General features: G+C 47.0%; 1 protein-coding gene across 1 annotated transcript in view; it reads left to right on the top strand.

Moving 5' to 3' along the window:
- Positions 1–20,983, top strand: part of Syn3 (synapsin III) — a 413,622-nt gene that overhangs the window by 33,164 nt on the left and 359,475 nt on the right. Inside the window, exons 2-3 of the mRNA XM_087902074.1 lie at positions 2,734–3,195; positions 19,938–19,995. Coding sequence (XP_087758200.1) covers positions 2,885–3,195; positions 19,938–19,995 — 369 coding nt within the window. The 5' untranslated portion in view covers positions 2,734–2,884. The remainder of the gene's footprint in view (positions 1–2,733; positions 3,196–19,937; positions 19,996–20,983) is intronic.

Here is a 20,983-nt window from a genome sequence, read left to right as displayed (position 1 = left end):
TTTATCAGCACAGATTTCAAGCCATAGATTCATCATAGGTTCATCTTTTACCAGCTTGCCTTTGACAGATCTAAATCTTCCTGGGACTGTAGTAGTAAGGGTTACGAGAGAACCCCTGTAGTTGGGGCTGAGCAGAAGTTTATAAGGAAGCGTGCCTGGAGGGACACTCGTGTAACTTGTGAAGCTGAGAGTGGGTGTTTGAGAGTTCAAGCTCAGGCTGAGTTATATAGTGAAGCTCTAACTCAGAATAAAAAGGAAAGAGGGCTTTCCGGCAGACAGAAAAGTTTAGAAGAGGCAAGTTTGGTGGTAATGGTTGAATTCCTACCTACCTGTGTAAGGTAGGCCAGAGTTCCCCCAAAAGAGACTGTTAAATAAACTGCACAGTCTCTTCAACCAAAGTATTTGACAAACTTTTCATCCGGTAATTTAAAAAGAAGGGCAGTTGAATTTCAGGAGTGACCAGTAGCTTGTTAAGATTAGCCCCTTCACAGCTGGTAATCATGAACTTTGCACAAATGCTTTAAAGAAAATGTTTGATGTCGCCAGAAAGAAATAAAAAGTAGATACAGTATGGAAGAGTCCCGGCCTTAAGGAAAGTAGCTACCCACATCTAAAACAGAAGCCTTGTCCCAGAGCGGCTCAAGCTAAGGCAGAGAGCTGTGGGTGTGATGGTTTAATGGGCAGCATACAAACAGAGGGAAGAGTGTGGGGACTCAGGAGATGTTTCAGTTTCTCTCAAGAGGATCAGCCAAGGTTTTGCTGAAACTGCACCACATACCCACTCCTCCCTCAGACCAATTCTGTTTCTCATTCTTGCTGACAGTTGTTGGTTGGGGTGGCACTCTTCAATAGGCCTGACTTAAGACGCTACGGGGAGAGAGGCCTCTCTGAGGAACCTTACACAAAACAATGGGAAGTATTTTTAAATATATATTTTTGTCAAGTGCAATAGAACATCGTCAAATGCAATAGAACATCACTGAGATGGGTCTGAATCATAAAGTTAGTCTCAGGGCTACAGAGGTGGCGTTATCAGTAAGATTCTTCCCATGGAAATGTGAGGACCTCAGTTGGGGTCTCTAGCTCCCAGGTAAAAATCCAGGCACAGCAGTGCACATTAGTGCCTTGAGGAGGTATGGTTTGACCAGAAAGGGGCACAGAGGAACTTTCTGAGGTGGCAGAAGCAAGCCAACACCACCTCCACCTTGTCATTTAACAAAGAATTGGACTGTAAAGACTTTGATTTTTCCTTAAAGTAAAATTTAAAATTAAAAACATGTAAAAATATGACAGAAACATATAGTTCAGTTTCGTGGATTAAATAGTCCTTATTATCAATCTCAAATAAACATTGAAGTTTCAAAAATTATTCTTGGGTTGGTGAGATGACTCAGACTCAGACAGTAAAGGTACATGAGTTCAGTCTCCAGTCCCACAGAGTGGAAGGAGAGAACGCACGTTGTTCTCTGGCTCCCATGGAGTGCGTGTACACACACATACACACAAATGCAGACACTTGCACACCAAATCCAACAGTAAGCAAATGGAATAAATGGTTTCCAGAAACTTGTGTGTGTACATGTGTGTGCGTAGTCTGTTGCAGTTACCATAACAAAACGCCACAGACCATATGGCTTAGACAGCAGGAATTTATTTTCTCACAGTCTGGACGTCTGACAACAGGATGTAGCACCGTAGGGTCTGGTGAGGGCCACCTCCCAGCTTGCAGATGACTGCCTTTATTTGTGTTCTTACTAGGTGTCGGGTGTCCCCCATAAGAAGAGTTCTACTCCCATTCCGAGACCCCGTCATCAACATTTACCTAATTCCTGTCACCTCCCAAAGGCCTCATCTCCAGATCTCTTCTCACTGGAGATCAGATCTTCAACACATGAAGTTAACGGGGGCCTCTCAGTCTTCCACATTATACATCCAAGAACATTTGGAAGACATAAATAGAAAAAGGTCAAATAACATATGTTACCAAAATATATTCGCTGCTGTGATTTGTTTATAATTTCCAAGTTGTGATAATTTTTATATGGCTGTAGTTATTCTATACATGTAATTTTGTATTATGATTCTTTTTTTGTCAGTTGCTGGGGATGCAACTCAGAGTTTCCTGCATGCTAGGCCCCTCTCCACTGAACTATAGCCCCAGCCATTTAAATAGTTTTATATATTTATTTGTCATTTAATCCTGAGAGAGGCTTTTACTAAATCATTCAAGCTGGCCTTGGACTCACTATAACCCAGGCAGGCCTTGAACTATTGATCTACCTGTCTCTGCCTCCAGTGTAGCTGTGAATGCTGCTGGCATGTGCCAGCGAGCGCAGGCTTGATGAGTTTAACATTACAATACTAAACTTAGTGTTGTTACTAAAGATGCTCCAACTGAACCCTCTTTGAATGGACAGAAACAATCCAATGAGTTACTGTGTCATCCTGTGGCTGAATGCTGAGTGGCTTCTCAGTATTTTAACAGTGTTGATAAGGCTGTGATATATCTATGTATGCATGAGGGTTTTACCTGTTACTGAGATTATTTTTCTTAGGGTAGAATTCCTGAAATTGGAAGTTGTATGGCATATTGCCAAATAGTCTCTAAAAGTGTGTCCCAGTTTGCAAAGCCACCAGCATTGGGCTGGAAATGTGGAAATGCTCTTTATCTGTTTGCTTTTAAAGGGGAGGCGATTGGTTCCACTAATGTGCTTACTGGATTGTTTCCAACAGGTAAACAGAATTCTGGGAAGTCCACTTCTGGTGTGTAGAACCCCTGGGCTCCTCTGACCCCACACCTCCTGCTCCCTGTTGCTGGCCACTTGCACTTTAGCCTCACCTGGTTGCTTTTGTGTGGATCGAGGCTTCCCCATCTATCGCAGCCATGAACTTCCTCCGGAGGCGTCTGTCCGACAGCAGCTTTGTGGCCAACCTGCCCAATGGCTACATGCCGGACCTGCAGCGCCCTGAAAGCTCCAGTAGCTCCCCAGCATCCCCGGCCACTGAGAGGAGGCACCCCCAGCCCCTGGCTGCCTCTTTCTCTTCTCCAGGATCCAGCCTATTCAGCTCCTTCTCCAGTGCCATGAAACAGACCCCACAGACCCCCTCGGGGTTAATGGAACCACCAACTCCTGTCACACCCGTGGTTCAGAGACCCAGGATCTTGTTGGTGATCGATGATGCCCACACAGACTGGTAAGCTTCAGGGGTGGAGCCTGAATGGGGCTGTCTCACCTCTCAGAAGGACAGAATAGAAAATCGTGCTATAAAAGGTTTATATGGTTTCTGAGGCTATCTGGGAGAAGGAGGGGTTCACCAAAGAGAAGCTGTGTGCCTTTTTCTCTAGTGACCTTATATGAACAGAGCCCCATCAGCAAACTCCAAGTCTAGCAGCTGTGAAATAAACAGAGACCCCAGGTCTGGGAAGTTCCGTGTGTGCTTTACACATCTTAAAGTGGCTGATATGGGTGCTGCAAGTGTTCTAGAAACACAGCACGGGAACCATACGACCTTTCTGAGCAAGCAAAGTTCTCGAGTTGCTATTTAGTCCAACTTCTTTTTGTATAAATCTATCTGTGTGGTGTGTGTGCTTGTGTGTATGTGTGTACTCATGTGTGTGGGTACATGTTTGTGTATTAATGAATACACTCTGTGTCGAGGCCTGAAGTTGACATCACATGTCTTCCTGGACCGGTCTCCACTTTGTTTAAAGGCAGGATCTCTCAATCAACTGGGAGCTTACTGACCCTTGCTGGATGAGCTAACCAGCTTAACCCGCCCACCCCATCCATCCCCCACCCCTACCACCCCCGAATTCCCTGGCTCTACCTTCCAAGGACTGGGATTACAGACTGCCAGACTTGTACATGGATTCAGGGATCTGAACTCCATTCCCCCTGCTTGCAAGTCAAACAGTATATCCACTGAGCCATCTCCACAGCCTCTAACCAGACATTTGGCCTTATTCTGCACTTAGCTGTCTTACTCAGCTATTTGTCAAGAAAGTTGCTTCCCTTTTGGAAATGGAGTTTAATGATGGGGATACTGCGCCACGGTGTGACAGCAGCTAGCCAGAGCTCCTGTCCTGTCCCCCAAGCCCTCTGGCAGCTGTGTGGCTCTTGTAACTTACTGTGCCTAAATGCAGTACCTACCTCATAAAGGGGCTTTATGGAAGTGGGTAATGCCTAAGTTGATATAAAAGTACCCGGCAGTGCCATTGAAATATACATGCTTGCTATTATAAAGGACTGTGGCCCTCTCTGCCTGACACCGGTCATGACAGCAGTACCTTCCAGGCATTCTTGCTCTGTGCCTTTATCCCCAGCATTGTGCAGAAAGGGCAGGGTTTACCCCCGTGTGCCTGTTTCCCGTTGGTCCTGCGTTCTTGCTCAGCCTATGGGCAATTGCCTCAGGTTTTCCTGCTCTATGTCTACCCATAGAACAAGTGGTACTGTGGCAAGGCACAGTGAACAAGGATGGGACCCATCCAAGTAGCATTTACATTTTGTCTTTGGTCATCAGTCTCCTTAATCTACAGGAATGAGGAGTGTATATATCTTAGGTACTGCCTCCTGTGGGTGAGAACTGGAGATACACTTTTGGCCTAAGTAGTCTCTCTCGGCGTGTTGAAACATCTATCACTTGCTCACCCTTTAATTGGAACAACAGTGTTTGGTTCCTGGCGTCCTTCTTTGGTGGGGAAAAGAAACTGGTGTTCGTGGGCTCGCCTGGGAGTTGGCTCCATGGTCACTGAATATTTGTGACTGAGAGACTTCCCACCACAGACCCATCAGCTTCTCCTTTGTACTCCTTTCTTGAATCATCGCGATCTTTCTAACCACCCAGCATTACCCAGTCGTCTCCAAATTGATGTTCACTGGGTGCCTAAAATGGGTCTTGCTAGTTGTGGTGATGCACTCAGGACTCTGAGGTTAGGAGAAATGTGAGTTCAAGGCCAGCCCTGGCTACGTAGGGAGACTGTTTCCAGACACCAGAAGATTCTCAATCCCGCCTACAGAGTTCTCCAAAAATGCCTCGCCACAGGGCCAGCAGGTGGCGGGCTAGTCCCACGGTTCCGTGTATCCTGGCCGGCCGCCTCCAGGTCCAGCTTCTTCCCAGCTCCTCCTCCTTTGTGTGAAGGTCTCTAGAGGGGAGGAGGTTGTGAAAAGAGAAGAAGCTAGCTCCCACAGCTCCTTCCTTCCCCTTTGAGATGATAATGAGGTGGGCACTTACTGTCTGGGCTGAGAATGACCCCACCCCCATCCCCACAGGCACACTGCTGTCCCCTTCCTGACCCTTCTCAGGCTGAGCCCTGTAAGCTGCCTTCCCTTTCCAGGGCCAGGGCCAATCTATCTCATGAGGTTTCCTTGCAAGCAGAGGGTGTTGTGGGAACCCATGCCTTTTCTGGGAGTCCAGATGGCAGATTATTTCAACCCGTGGGCTCCCTCAGTTCTACCTGAGAACTGTCTAGTGCAATGTGGAAGGGACCTTGTATTTATTTTATTGTATTTTTTCTTAATTTTCTTCCCACCTAGTACCTTAGTGACAATACCTTTGAAGAAAATGGCACACCCCCTTATGGCAACCATTAGCAATCATCAGCCCCTCAGGAAAAGGTGGAGTCTTATGGGCACCTCTTCTCTCTAAGATGGAATGTGGCAGGGTCCAATATTACACAAGTCTTCATAGCTGCTGTGTGTTCATGGTTACAGTAATGCCACATCTGGATGGCAATGTTTCATGACGCGCCCCCCCCACCCTCCTACTCTTCAGTTCTAGCTGCCCTTCCCTCTGTGACATTCCCAGGCCTTGATGTGGGGGGTGATACAGATGTCCCAATTAGGAATGAATGCTCATCAGTCAGTGTCAGCACTTAGACCAGATATTAATCTTTGCATTAAGTGGCATCTTCTGTAAAAAATAAATAAATAAATAAATAAATAAATAAATAAATAAAAATTTTTTTAAAATGGAGCTTTTCTGCCCAGGGCTGAGAACAGCTTTAGTCTACAGGTGTAAACATAAATATCCAGAAGGCAGTTTGGCTGCCTGTCCCTGGAGAGAACCAGTAAGGAGATGTTCTCCCTTTGAGCCCATGCCCTTCTCCATCACAGGCTTTTGCTTGGGTTTATAGTGCTTTGTATTTTCTGAAAAGAAATTCAGATCGCAAAGCCACCTTTGCTGCAAGGATTCATGGCTGAACACTTTAAGGTGCAGCTTATAGAGGTGAACCTAGCCAGGGCAAGGGTCTCTGGAGAACCTCTGGCAACACTACTGGAGGTATGGTTTAGTGGCAGGTGTCGTGATATTTCATTTATATTTTAATAAATAAAACTTGCCTGAAGATCAGAGGATAAAACAGCCCACTGGTCAGCCTTACAGACCAGACAGTGGTGGCTCACACCTTTAATCCCAGTAGTCACACTAGTTTGCCATAGAAACCAGGCAGTAGTGGTGCACGCCTTTAATCCCAGCACTAGAGAGGAATATAAAATGGGAGGAGTCAGTTCTCACACGGTCTCATTCTGAGATAAAGGTAAGAGCCAGTGGCTGACTGTTTTGCTTTTCTGACCTTCAGGGTGTATCCCAACATCTGTCTCTGGGTTTTTATTAATTGTGCTGCAGGCAGGTCTGTACTGTGGGATAGGGCAGAGCAGTCAGTCTTGGGACCCACAAGAGAAAAGAGGGAGCAGATGAATCAGTCTTCAGCTTGCTGCCCCTGCACTGGCTCGCTTGCCTAAACTTTCCAGCAGTTTCTCTGGCTTCAGGCTTCCCATCCTGACCTTGTCTCCTGGCTACCTTCTAAGCTCACATTGTGGTATACACTCTGGATAAGCAGCTTCCATCCTTTGATGGTGCGTCACCAACCTAAACTTCAAACTGAGCCATAAGCTTGTGCGTCCTCTGTCCAGTTATGCCTCCAGCACTGCACCCTGCTTTGCAGACAAGTGGTTTCCAAGCACACCTTCCCTTAGCACTTCCTGCTCCCTGTTCCAGAAAACCCTTCCCTATTGTGATCACCCAGCCAGTTTCTGTTGATTCTTAGACATGTGTAAAGGTATTCCCTCTTCTAGGGAACCACCTCTGACATGAACATCTTGTCGCAGCGCTGGTCACTCCTTTCCCACTGTAACTTAACACATATTTCACTGCAAGCTTGTGACGCATGTCACAGCAGATTGCAGTCATCTCTTCCTTAAGTTGCTTCCTCATCTTTATATTGCTTAGAGCTCAATGCACACTCAGTGCTCAGTCAGTGTATATATCATTATTCCCATCCCTGTGTAATTGGTGTGGCATGAATTTACAAGTATCTTACCTTTGTAGTCAATGGTGAAGGAGAGTCTGGGGAGATTGATAGCTCAGTTGGTAAAGTACCTGTCGTTCAAGTATGAGGTCCTGAGTTTAATCCCCAGAACCCACATAAAAAGCTGGATGTGGTGGTACACACTTGTAATCCAACACTGGGGAGGTGGAGGCAGGGGGATACTTAGGGTTTGGCGGCTATCCATTCTACACTACTTGGCAAGTTCCAGATTCCGCATCTCAAAAACAAGGTGGGCAGTAGCTGAGGAATGGTGCTTGAGGCATCCTCGGGTGCACACACACCACGCTTAAGCATACATGATTACCCCTTGCCCGTGTACACATGCAAAGGTAAGCGGGGAGATGTGTGGGTGCACCAACCAGAGCCCCAGGTTTGAATTTCAAAATAAAAACATTATGCTATTTAACAGTTACAAAGACTATCACCGGATGGGCTCGGCTGTACCATCCTGCTTGCAGGTTCTCCAGATGGGGGTCATTAGTGAGAGGAGGCGCACTGGGGCAGGTAGGTGCAGGTAAGTCTGTGTCCTCAGTGGCCATGTCTCCTCTCAGTTAACTGTGACCTTGTTCTCAGATTGTCTGCAGTTCTGTCTAACGGTGACCTGCCTTACTGTCTGCGTATTCCTTCCCTTCCTTGTTTATTTTGTTAGTCAAGACAAATGGAGAGAATGTCCTTCATTAGAAATTCTTCTTAGCCACCCTCCATGGAGCCTAGAGGTTGATACCTCATTTGCCTAGCAAGTCACCATTAATGGTAGCCCTGGATGATTGCCTGGTGCACTTCCAGGTTGAGAAAGATCAAGATGATGTCTCTGTCTCTTCTACCACGGATGACCCAGCCACTCCTAAATGGCGCCATTGCATTTCTTTGCCTAGAGCAGGACAGATAGTAGGGCAGCAGGAAATATCTGATGGCCAAACAAATGATCTGGGAAATTATTGGTAGTGACAAAGATGTGAGTGTGACAGCCAGGAATGACCTTGGTAGCTTGCTTAAATCCCGTTTGCTCTCACCTCGCTCTCAACCTAACAGAGTGCCACATTGTCCCTGGTGGGGCAGTTACATTGAAGAAGTTATAGGCTTCTTCTGTCAGTACATAGCATTGCTCACCAGCACTTCCCAGTGGACCTACCAGAGGATGTTTTCCAGGTGAAGAAGCTGCAGAAGGTCTACACACCTGCTGGAGGAAACCAAGCAAGAGGCTGGGCTGGGAGGGGAACAGGAGCTGTCTTCCTACCCAAGCTTTCTATGTTCTGCATGATGGAGATGCCGGGCAGTGTAGATGAAACAGAAGAGTAAAGATGCATGAGGATCTCCGGGGGACTCTCTGAGGACCAGATCCTGTCCCCACTGTTACATGAACAACATTTATAGATGGACTAATATCTAACAAAAGCAACTTAAGAAAGAACTGGTTTGTTATGGCTCAGAGTTCCAGGCTGAGTCCCTCACCGAGGGGGATCTCAGGGGCAGGAACCTGAGGTACATGGTCATATAGAATCCATAGTTAGGAAGAGAGGGCATTTTGCCCCCCAGGGAATGGTCCCTCCCACAATTAAGATAGGTCTTCTCACATCAGTTAACATAGTTTAGATACTCCCTACAGATATACCCAGAGATCCATCTCTCAGGTGACTCTAGAGTCAGATGTCTCTAGATGAGTCAATTCTGTCAATTCACGACAAACACTGACACTCTCAAGCACTTCCCATCACTAGGCATTGTGCTAGGTGGTTTTTACCCATTCTCTAATTTAGTCTTCCTAATTGCTGTGTGGGTACTAATACTATTCTTGTTTTATAAGTAAGAAAGCTTGCGGCTCGGTACCCTCAACCAAACAGATGTTCCTGGCATCTTGGGATCCCGCCAGGGCATTTGAGGACAAGCCTGGGTGTCACTATGTTCTTGTTCTCCCAGCTGCACCTGAAGCCCAGGACCTCCTGTGCTGCGTGTGCACAGGCTCTGACACTCCTCCTCCTCCTCCTCCTCCTCCTCCTCCTCCTCCTCCACCACCACCACCACCACCACCACCACACGCACATATCCAGCCTCAGACAGCCCAGCTGAGAGAATGTTGGCAGAACCCCATTCACACCTCATTTGGCCAAGCACAGAAGCCTGGTGGTCTCACCCTGGAGGGAGGTACCCTGCCCCAGCTGGGCGACCTCACCCTGCCAGACAGAGCCCTTTGAGTAGCTAAGTGTCAAGGTGCCACGAGAAACGGGAGTCCTTGCAGACATCCAGACACTCATGGTCACAGACTGGCAAAGTGAACCTTGTGGAGAAATTGCACTTGGGCACACAGAATATTTTTCCTCTCTTTAAAGTGCCAAGGGAGCTCAGGCAGGGGCTCTACCATTCTTTTCCCTTTTTTGATATTAAAGTTGTCACCTCCAGGAACACATGCCAGACATGATTTTCTGTGGGGATTAAATGGAAAAGAGAATAAACTCTAGAGAATTTGGGTCTGATAGGTGGCAGCTGAGAATTAAGGCCCACACTTGACCATCATCCTCTCTGTATCTCTGCCAGCTTGCTTGTGAGCCTCAGTTTCTTTGTGTGTAAAGTGGGTGGTAACACCATCCCTTTCCGTACCTCACTGACCTCGAGGGGATACGATGAAGTCCCTAGTAAGAAGCCCGTTCTCATGTCTCTCACATGAATTTTGCAGCACATGCTATTTCTCTAGCTGAGTCTCAGTATTGTGCTTCCAATGTAAGTTCTGCCTTTAGGTTGTTTCTCTCTTCCCTGTTTAACTACAACTGGGATTTTGAGCACAGTTCCCAGCCCATGGTGAGATCAGTGAGCTGGGTATTTCATGGGTGAAGAAAGGCACCAAAGGGCTTCTGTTTCTGCCATAGGAAGATTCAAGCTTGTGGGTGCCTTGGGAAGGTTCTCTCGGAAGACACTTGGTGCTGTGGAATTCAGGAAGGTTCCTGACAATTTCTTGGTACTCCCAAGGTTCCTGCTGCATCCCTGGGTGGTATAAAGATAGGCTCCAGCGTTCTATTGAGATGTCAGACTGCCCCTGGCTGCTTGGCCAGAGGAACAAGGACAGCCAGACACCTCGGACTGTCTCTCCAAGGACTTGCAGTAGGCCTAATTGGTCCCATGGTAACCAGGATCTTCTGCTTCCATCTTTGCCATCTGTGGGCAGGCATCGGGGAAGGGTGTGATCTCAGAGTTGTCATCAGCAGCTGTGGGAAGGTGTGTTAGTGGCTTTTCCCCTTTGTGTGACCAGATACCTGACCAGAAGCAGCTTGAAGGAAGAGGTGATTTTGTGGGTTGAGACTCTAAGGGCGACGGCTCATCACAGTGGGAAAGTACAGCTGCAGGTGTGTAAGACTGATAGTCACATTGTACCGGGTGTCAGGAAGCAGAAAGAGATGAATGATGGTGCTCAGCCGGCTTTCTCCTTGTTAGTCCAGCTGAGAATCCAGCCCACAGGATGGTGCTACCCAGAGGTGTGTTTCCATGGTGATTCTAAAGCCTGTCAAATTGGCAATCAAGATTACCACTTAAGTAGGGTTTGTCAGGTTGAGTAAATAAAAACACAGGTTGTCAAGTTAACACTTAATGACTGAGCCTAAGTATACACTGTGAATCAGTGAGTCATGAGACAGACTAGTACTAAAAATGTATTTGCTGTCCATCTGAAATTCTGATTTCATTGAGTATCCAGTGTTTCTCTCGGGAAAGAAGAAAACAAGTGATACAGCCTGGCTTTACAGATGTGTGATGAGCAAGAGACTGTCCTCTGAGGTGTCTTGCTTTCTGGTTGGGGAGCTAAACCAGGTCTTCTGACTGGCTGGCCCCATTCTCGGATCGCAGCTTTCTCTGCCATTGCCATTAGCAAGGGAGATAAATGCAGAGGACATACTCTAGGCAAACTCCTAGATACTGTGGGATCTGGCCCCTACTTTTCCTTTCCCGAATGAGATCTTAGTCAAGTCCCACCTCCCAGCCTCACATCCCTCCCCAATAAGCCAGGATTTTGGACTAACTTTCAGGAAGGTTAATTATGAAGGTTAAAGATAATGGCATGGGTGGGGTTGGTACACGGCTCAGCCTGATATAATAGGCCCCAGGATGGTAACTGTTATTAACAATTAATTGCAGTTACTAATTGCTTGTGAATATAATAGCCCTGGGAGCCAGAGGGAAGGAAGCCGCTTGGCATGCTTTTCAGTTCAGCTGGCTGTGCTGGAGGGCCAGCATCCAGAAGCCCTGGAGGAGGGGTAGGCCCTGGCAAACTAGCAGTCACTCTCTAAGATGCAGTGAGAGCCAATCAGCCAGCTCTGAAGTAAGGGAAGAGACTTAAAGTAGAGATGCACAATTCCCTGCTGAGGACATCTAGCTATGGGAACGACTCATGCCTATTGCTGGAACAAGGCTCTCCATTCCACAAGGCAAATGCTTGATGTGGAGAACTGTGAGAGACTTGTGGTGAGATGGGAAGAGGGAGCCTTATTAAAGGGGTGTCACCTGCTACTTGCTTTACCTACTAACTCCAGTATTCCACCTGACCCCACCTGGTAGGCATCAGTGCTGGACATTGGCCCTGCACCTCTGCCCCTACCTCCCTGCCTCTCTCCCTGCCCTAGTGTCCAGGGGGAGGGGAGGGGCCTGGACATTCCCCATCCAGCAGCTCTGTTGCCTGGAGACAGCTCAGTTTTCCCAGGCCCGGCCCCTTTTATCAGGGAAACAATGTGCGCACACAGTGAGGGCCTTGTGTGGCACCCAAGCCCCTAGCCCTTTGACTTGAGGAATTTTTCAAGTGTTGACCCTTCTCCGTGAGGTCTTCAGGCTGTCCAATCCAAGGGCTGATGTCCCTGCAGCTTCCTAGCCAGCTCCTGCAAGGAGAGAGGGAGGAAAGGGAAACAGAAAGTGCTACCCACACCCTGCTCTTGTAGAATCTTAGAGGAGAGCTTCATCCTTGGAACCCTGCTAGAAAATCCAAGGGAAGTCTCTGTGAACAGAAGGGAATATGGAGACTTTTTCTTCCCAAATCTCTTTCCTTTTGCTGTCTCTCTAAAGTGCTTGGCTAAGCTGTGAGGTCTCACAGGTAAAGGACACGTCCCTCTCTGAGCCCGTTCCCTTAGATACACAGCCGTGTGGATGGTGAAGATTATGTCTCCAGATGTGTGTTCCCATTAGAATGATCATTTCCATCTACCACCCTACACCTGCTGTGTCAGCAAAGCGAGGCTTTATTGGATATTCATGGAGAAGCCTAAAAAGGAAAAGGATGTGCAATGATTGGAGTTCTAGGCAGTCAGCCTGTGAATCCCCTCCAGAGATGTGCATACATCACACATGCATACATCAACTCTTGTTTGACCTGGCACTTGAAGACAAATTCTTGGGGGAAATTAAACCTGGCTTAGTTCGCTCCTTATTTTTTGGGGGACACTTTGGGGCAAAGCCGCAAAGACTTGTGTACAGGCTGCTTGGTTCTGTCAAGACACAGGCAAATACAAAAAGAGGAGCCACTACTAAACAAGGACTTGGTGGCTACTGGTCAGGCCAAGAGAAACTGTCACATACCGCAGTGGATTCCAGATGTCCAGAATGGAGCCAGGAACCTGCTTTTTGACAATGATGAAAAGCCAACCTTAGGAACTACCAAAATAGAGGACTTCTCCCACATGGCTTAAATGAATAGAGCCAAGACCTCTGGCGCAGTGAAGGCTGGAGATGAAATTCAACTTGATAGATGGAAGATGCCAGTACAGCTCAGTATAAGTAGAATTAACTGGCGGAGGTCAAGTGGGTGGTGGAAAGGGGGTGAATACCCCATTGTACAGAAGGGTCCAAGCTTGGTTTGTGTACTCATCTGTAAAAATATTCAAGGGCTCAGACCCCAAAGAGCTTACTCTAGAAGCTCCTGTAGGAGGCTCTAAACTGAAGCTTTTACTGTTCTCCTTTGACCTCTGTTTTACCCCCATCTCATGCCCTTGCCTTATTCTGCTCTGAGGAATTCCACTGCTTCATTGCAAGTCTTGCCTCACCCTCCACAATATGTCTTTCTAGGCCAGGTCCTTTCAGTGACCTTCTTTTTATAGAGTCCCTCAGAGACCTGGGTCTACTTGGGCAATAGTCACTCAGAGCTGGCACCTCTGGACTTTACCCCACTGGTTGCAGCCCTGCCCCTGGAGAGGCAAATCTCTAGGTGGATGCCAACCTCGTGACAGAACATCTCTCCCCCAGGTTCTGTGGAAGGCCGCCTCTAGTGTGTTCCCTGGCAGAAGGGAATAATCTGCCATGACAGGAAAAGGGATAAGGTTTCCTCTCCACTCTCCTGGCCTCCCAGTCTGGGCTTCCTAGAGATCTTTGATGAGTTAATTATCACCTACAGAACTGGCTCGGTCAGAGATTGCCTGTGGAAGACAAGCCAGTCTGTGAGTTCAGGGGCACGCGGATGGGAACGGCATGAATGGAAAAAAAATACTTCCCTCTGGCCAGGAAAACAGCAGCTTAGACTCCACGGCAAATGGCATTGGCCACTTGGTTTGAGCTGTTGAGAGATGACAAGGAAACATGGGGACTATGCTGGGTGTGACAGCCAGTGTCCCATCTACAGGCAGCAGCTGCAGGCCACTCAACCAGCTTCTGCCGTGTGCGAATACAGGTCAGATGTGGCCGAGTTTCTGATGTTTGAGGGAAGCCAGGCTTTGGAAATGATTTCTGCATTTTAAAAGTAAAAGGGAGAAGGGGAGATGACTCCGTGTCTATGAGAACTTGCCGCACATGCATGAAGCTCTGTATTTGGATCCTTAGCACCTACAGAAAAAGCTCAGCATGGTTCCCTACACACCTGTGACCCCAGAGCTTGGGGAACACAGAGAAAGAAGGCTTACTGGGGTTTCCTGCTGCAAGCCTAGCTCTAGGCTCAGAGGGAGATTCTGTCTTAGGCAGATATAGAGTGATAAAGCAGGATGCCCGATGTCATCCTCTGGCTTCCATGTGTGCATACATCTGCACATATTCATACTCATGTTTACATACACTACACCCCTGATACACAGAAGTAAAAGTTTACAGTTCATCCAGTCAAAATGAGGCTAAAGACTCCATGAGATCTGCCAGTAGGGACTCATGATAAAGGATAGAGGTATTAGGGTTACTATTAGATCTGTGTCCTCCTCAGGGACTGTCTTTCAGCACAATATAAAAGCCTTTCTGCTTGGACAGGATGTTTCATTCAGTGCAATTGCAAAGACCAACATGATGCTTAATATAAAGTAGAGAGGAGATGGATGGATGGATGGATGGATGGATGGATGGATGGATGGATGGATGGATGGGTAAGTAGTAGTCGGGTGAGTGGATAGATGGGTGAATAAGTTAGATGAATAAGTCAGATGGATAGTTAATCTATGTGTGGGTGAATAGATAAATAATAAATCTTTTGGCCTTCTTCATGCCAAAAGAAAAACAGAAGGGAGGAGCTGAACATTAGCAACACACCTGCTATATACCAAGAGCATCTTTAGGCATTCTTACTCAGGTGGCAGATGTAGTAATTTTTGTCCTAATTGTTTTTACCAATGAGAAAGCTAGTACTTTGGCGGTGGTTGTTTGCTTGAGGTAGCATCAAGATATAAATAGCGGAGCTAGACAGGACCTGGGTCTGTCTCTAAAGCCTACGGGCCCTTCTACTTCCTCTCCCAGCAAGGTGAAGCCTTACCCATCCCGCCCCCCTTCAGGAGCAACCACTGGTAAGCAACTTGCTGGCACAGTTTTGGCAGCCTCCCCCATGCCTTTGCATCTGTGTCCTAATGTAAATCCTCTTTGCAACTTTAGAATTGATCATTTAAATCCTCACTATTCAGAGGAGGAGGCAGAGGTGGTCCCAAAATATCTACAGCAGGTATCAGAAATCTGCCCCACCCCAAAACCAAGTCTTCCTCTATGTGTCTACTGCTCATTTTTCTTTCATACTTAAAAGTGTTCACCTCAGAAAGATGTGTAGTACCCCAGTACCCCAGTTCTAACCTGTAGTGTCCCAATGCTTGCCCAGCATGGTATGGTTGCCCTTACTAGTCTCTCTCCTCTCTCTTCCCTGTCCTCTCTTCATCTCCCTCCCCCCTCTCTCTTTCCTCTCTCTCCCCTCTCCCCCTCCACCTCTCTCTCTCTCACACACACACACACCCTGCTTCCCACCCAATGTTGGGCTGAGTGTCTCCTCTGTGAACCAAGCAGGATCCCTGTGCTGATGGCTACTGGTTATTACCTATCTGTGTGTCACACCCTCCTAGGAGACCGTACGCCCTGTGGTCTTCATGTTTAAATGCTCTGCACAGAGCAGATGGTCCACCACTATAAAATGAACCATGCAAAGAAGGCCTCCTGGGGACATGGACATGGCTCACTGGGCAAAGCACTTGCTGCCCCAGGATTTAAATCTTCAGTGTTCCCTGCCTACATCCCAGACTCAGGGAGGTTGGAGGAGGATCCCAGCTGGCTAGCTGGACTAGCAGAATCCTCAAGCTCTGGGCTCAAGTAAGAGAAGCGACCTAGCCTCGCTGGCTTCACAGGCTGATGGATCTCAGAGAGCCCTGCTCTGACACAGGTAGATCCCATTTGTGCTTGTTCCCTGACTGCAGCAGGAAAAGAACGCCGTGCCCACTCCTCATAAATCTGTCTCCCACACCACCACATCCCAGGGCCTCGAGCTAGGGACTTCCCACCCCAGGCAGCCCCAGTTTATAATATTCTCCTTCCTGGTGCCTTTAATGTGGCAGTAAAATATGAGGCCACCCACAGAGACAGAAGCCTCCTGGAATCCAGAGCTCCCACCCCTTTCATAGGGCAGGACCACGGCCTTGGCTGATTGGCTGAGTTATTCAAGGAGCTATGAGGATGGACATATTAGGGCAGTGGGATTGAGGCTGCTTGTGGGAGACAAAGCCAATGGGTACCGTGGACCCATCTGTTTCTGCCTAAGGTCAAACTGCCAGTCAACAGCAAAGGCAGTGGGCTCCACCCCCAAGGCATCTAGAATTCTAGGCCATCGCTCCCCTTCCCTCTGCCAGACAGAGCTGTTCTGAGGCAACTCCAGCCTGAATGGGCCCACCCTTCCACACCCCCCCACACACACACCCCCGGCAAGGAGGCAGCAGTCTGTGTGGCCCATCAGGAGACAGACTTCTGACTCCCAGCCAGGCAGGGGACGGACTGCCTGACCCTCACCTCAGCCTGAGACCGCCTGCCAGCCCCAGCAGTCAACATTCCAAAGACTACTGGGAAGGTGAGGCCTCTCTGAGGCCAGAGCTGCTTGGGTGGCATGTAATGCAGTGTTCTGGGTTCCAGGTTGGAATCAAGTTCTAGGTGGTCAGTCCTGCAGGTCTGCTATCCACACAGTCACCCGTATCATCAAAGTTGTCGATGTGAGTTATTACGGTGATTTGCCAGTAGGTGGCAGTAAACAGTCACAAAGAAGGAACGCATGGACAAGGAAAACATTCGCTAACCTGGCTAACTGTGGGAAGCACAGTTCTGAGCCCTGTCATGCAATGAATGAATGTTGAGACGGAGCTTCTGGTTTCTAGGAGCTCACAGACTGGATACCTGGAGGCAGGGGACAGATTGTAGTGTAGAATTACAAGGCAGAATGGTACCATAAGGGTTGAGAGTTTAATGTGCCCAGTGGCTGAAGAGAGACACCTAGCCCAGGTGCTACTAAAGAAAACAAAAGAACAGTTATCGCCCATGAGGACTTTAGAAAGTGAGAAGGAGTGGTCTGGTAAACAGAGATGTGATTCTGTGCTAAAGGCCAGAAACATAAAAGCAGAGGACATTTTGAAGCATCACAGGAGGAGTGTGTGTGCGCGCACGCGTGTGTGTGTGTGTGTGTGTGTGTGTGTGTGTGTGTGTGTGTGTTTATGGAAGCAGCCATGAAACAATGCATGGAGAAAGTGGATCAACTAGTGCCTGGGTTCCCATTAGGATGGAACTTGGGGTTCTGGGTTGAATCCTGAAAATCTGAAACTATGGGACAACTGGAAAAGTTATGAGGTTTTGAAAGGTGACTTCTCTGTCTGCAAGATATGGGAAGTGAACCTGCCTCATCTCCTCTTGGGGTTGATGGAATGGTCATGTATTAAGGGGAGAACACCAGAATCTGCAGGGTTATTTATGGGGCAGAGTGACGAGGAACTTGGAAACTAGGGAAGAATGTGAATTAGGACTGTGGACCAAGAGCTGGCCATTGCGATGCTGCCATAGTCTGGGTAGAACTCTATGACCTTATGAGTTGTAGTCATCAAAGAAGGAATGCAGATATTTTATGTAGACAATTGCTAACTTTACTCATTGTGCTAGTATTAAGTGTCAGCTTGCTACAATGTAGAATTCTTGAGGCATCAAAACAGGGACAGATTAGATAACATTGGCCTGTGGATGCGTCTGTAGAAGATTGCCCTAATTGTTGGGAAAATCCAGTCAATTGTGAGAAACATCCTTCCCTACAAAAGAAAGATGGCTGAGGACAAGCAGGCAAGGTTGACTTTATCTTCTCTTTACCCTTGACCGTGGGTGTGCTATGACTACTTGAGTTCATGCCTTAACTTCCCCCAAATTATGGCCTGTAACATGGAATTGTAAGCCAAAAAAACCACTTTCATCTCTAAGTTGCTTCTGGTAAGATCTCGTATGACAGCACCAGAACTGAAATTAGAATATTCATCAACTTTAAATATTAGTCATGCGCCTCGTAGACCATTTGTTGTTTTCTCCCGGCCCCACAAATACTGGAGGTGGAATGGAATTTGATGACTCCTCTTGTTGAGGATTTCTGATAAAATTCTGCATTGTGGGAGGCTAGCTAAACACACGTTTTATTGAAGAGTATCAATGGGAAGGGAAAGAAAGAAAGAAAGAAAGAAAGAAAGAAAGAAAGAAAGAAAGAAAGAAAGGAAGGAAGGAAGGAAGAAAGAAAAGGACAGGCAGGCAGGCAGACGAACAGACAGACAGAAAAAAAAACACAAAAAGAAAGGAAGGAAAGGGAAAGGAAGCCAGACAGGTCTACCTTCCTCACTTTCAGGTCATACCAACCATTCCTCGTGCACAAAAGCCCAGCCTCAGTGACGTCTTAGTCTGTCTGTACTGTAAGGAAAGGTGACACTAGCACCAAGCTGTCAGCACAGGATGCAGGAGGTCTTGGGGAAGACTTTGCATTGGCTGAGAATTGATGGGAGCTGTGAAGACAGATGAGTGGGGCAGTCTAAGAGTTTGCAGAAACAAACAAAGGTTGAGAAAATAGTTGGCAGCATCCCTGCTCCAGGGGAGAGAATAGAATGAAGAAACTTAAGAGAAAGTTCTTGAATGTAATACTTTTAAGTTATTGATTAGAAGGGGGTCATGTGGCCATACCTTACTTAGGGGAGAGTTGGGACCACATTAGATAAATGTTTATCTAATTCATAAACATTTCTGCTGTGAGAAAAGGAGAGAATGGGCTATGAGGAAGAAAAGTGCTGCCTCCAGCCCTAAGAAGGTTTGTAGACAGGTTTAATGTAGTGTCTGGTTCACAGCAAATTACTCAAGCATGTGTTTCGTTGCGAGAGCAGTGGGAAATGGGAAATGCAAACGGGGTCTTTCACATTTCACATGGAAAGATAGCTAACCCCCAAGCACCCTTCCGACCTGACTCTTTCAGGATTGAGTGAAAGCACAGACACAGGAATGAAGGCCTGGGAGCAGATCCCCCGTAGAATGTGCAAGTGTTTAGTCTCTGCATTTTGAGTTCCCTCCTTGATAGGATAGAAATAAGAATGCATGCTTCATGATGGCAGTTGTTTACATTAAATGACGAAGACCACGGATTCAACCCTTCATTCATTTATTTATTAATTCAACAGATACTCAATTGCATTCCTGTGGTGCGCTGCACATTCTGGTGGTGTTGCGGATAAAATGATGAGTCACAGACTTGAGGAGTTTCTGTTGCCAGTCAGTGGGATGCAGACATTAAGCACCATTACTGATTTTAATTGTAATCAGCAGTAGGAAGGACAGTCCAGGAGTACGGTGCTTATGGAGGAAAGTGGATAAGTGGGAGGAATTGAGAATAAGGTTAGAGAGTCAGCAGGGAAACGGAGGATGAGGTCATAAGAATGCTATCTTCTCTTTGGCCTTGATCAATAGTTCATGGTGATAATTAGCTTTGTGGAATGGAGTCATGGAAGGCTGGGTGAGTGGATGAAAGAATTAGTGGTTGATACTTAGACACATGATACAGACATGAGGGAACAGATCAATAAGTCCTTGAGGTAGTACATATGTATAATTTAATAAAATAACACCAAATCAATACTGCACTGTTTATGTTTTCCTTGTCTCACTGAGTCATTCAAATCATTCATAGAAGTTTGGAGTATGGCTTCCTTTTAGAGACTGCAATTGAGGACAGGAGGTCGAGTCTCCTCTCTTCCTATCCACTCTCCTCTCCTCCACCGGTCTATCCCTAAATACCAAGCAGTGGGTTGTCAGGGAGGACAGTGGCAGGCTGAGACTGTTTTGGCTTCCACCTTTAGGGTCAGACCTTTGGGGAATGGAGGAAAGGACAATGGAGCCTTACTGAGCAGGTCTCTTGGTTTCCTTGCAGGTCAAAGTATTTCCATGGGAAGAAAGTGAACGGCGACATTGAGATCCGAGTGGAGCAGGTAGGTGGTGGCCCCTTCCCTAGCTCAGTGGCCATTTCCAAGAGCAACCTTGGTCATAATGAACAAAGATTGCCAGAAAAATCCTGGGTTGTACTTAGGAGTCTCATTAAGTTCCAGAATTTTCTGGTCCACTAAGTTTTCAACCTTTTGGTTTTAGGTAGAGTATTAGTCAGGGTTCTCTAGAGGAACAGAACAACAGAATTGAGAGTATGTATATATATATATGTGTGTGTGTGTGTGTGTGTGTGTGTGTGTGTACTATATAAGTATGTGTGTCCATACACACACTTACACACACGCACACATATGAGTGACTTGCAGTCTGTGGTCCACGAAGTTCAACAGTGACTGTCTACCAATGGAGGGTCTAAGACTCCACTTCCATGTACTAGACTAAGACTCCAGTTCCATGTACTAGAATAAATGTCTCAACTGTTCTTATATGCATGCCAGAATTCCAATTAAGTAGGCTCCAGTGCCAGTAAGGGAATAGATTTTTCCAGAGAGATTGAGAACAAGTAGGCAAAGAACAAGTGTCCTTCTTCCACATCCTTTATATAGGCGGCCAGCAGAAGGTGTGGCCCAGATTAAAGGTGGATCTTTCAACCTCAAAGATCTGGATAATAGATAGGTCTTCCCACCTCAGCAGCTTGGGTTTTAGTTAATTCCAGATGTAGTCAAGGTGACAACCAAGAACAGCCATCACAGATAGAGAACTGTTCTTTGAAGGACTATCAAGAGGATTTCAGGCTACAAAACTGAGACAAGTGTAGCTGCTCAGATGGGAAGCCATGTGTCCCATCTATGACCCATGACTCCAAGGCATCTCCTTTCACTTTGACTATGAAGTATAGTGAATGTGTTAGTTACTTTTATATTACTGTGACAAAATATCATGACCAGGACAACCTACAATAGAAAACATTTCATTAGGTTTAGGGTTTCAGAGGGCTGGAGTCCGTGATGGTAGAGCAAAGGCGTGGTGGCA

The sequence above is a fragment of the Myodes glareolus genome, chromosome 26 (assembly GCF_982192425.1).
Source record: "Myodes glareolus chromosome 26, mMyoGla1.1, whole genome shotgun sequence".
Lineage (NCBI taxonomy): Eukaryota > Metazoa > Chordata > Mammalia > Rodentia > Cricetidae > Myodes > Myodes glareolus.
Note: the sequence above shows the minus strand (reverse complement) of the source record. Positions and strands in the feature narration are given on the sequence as shown.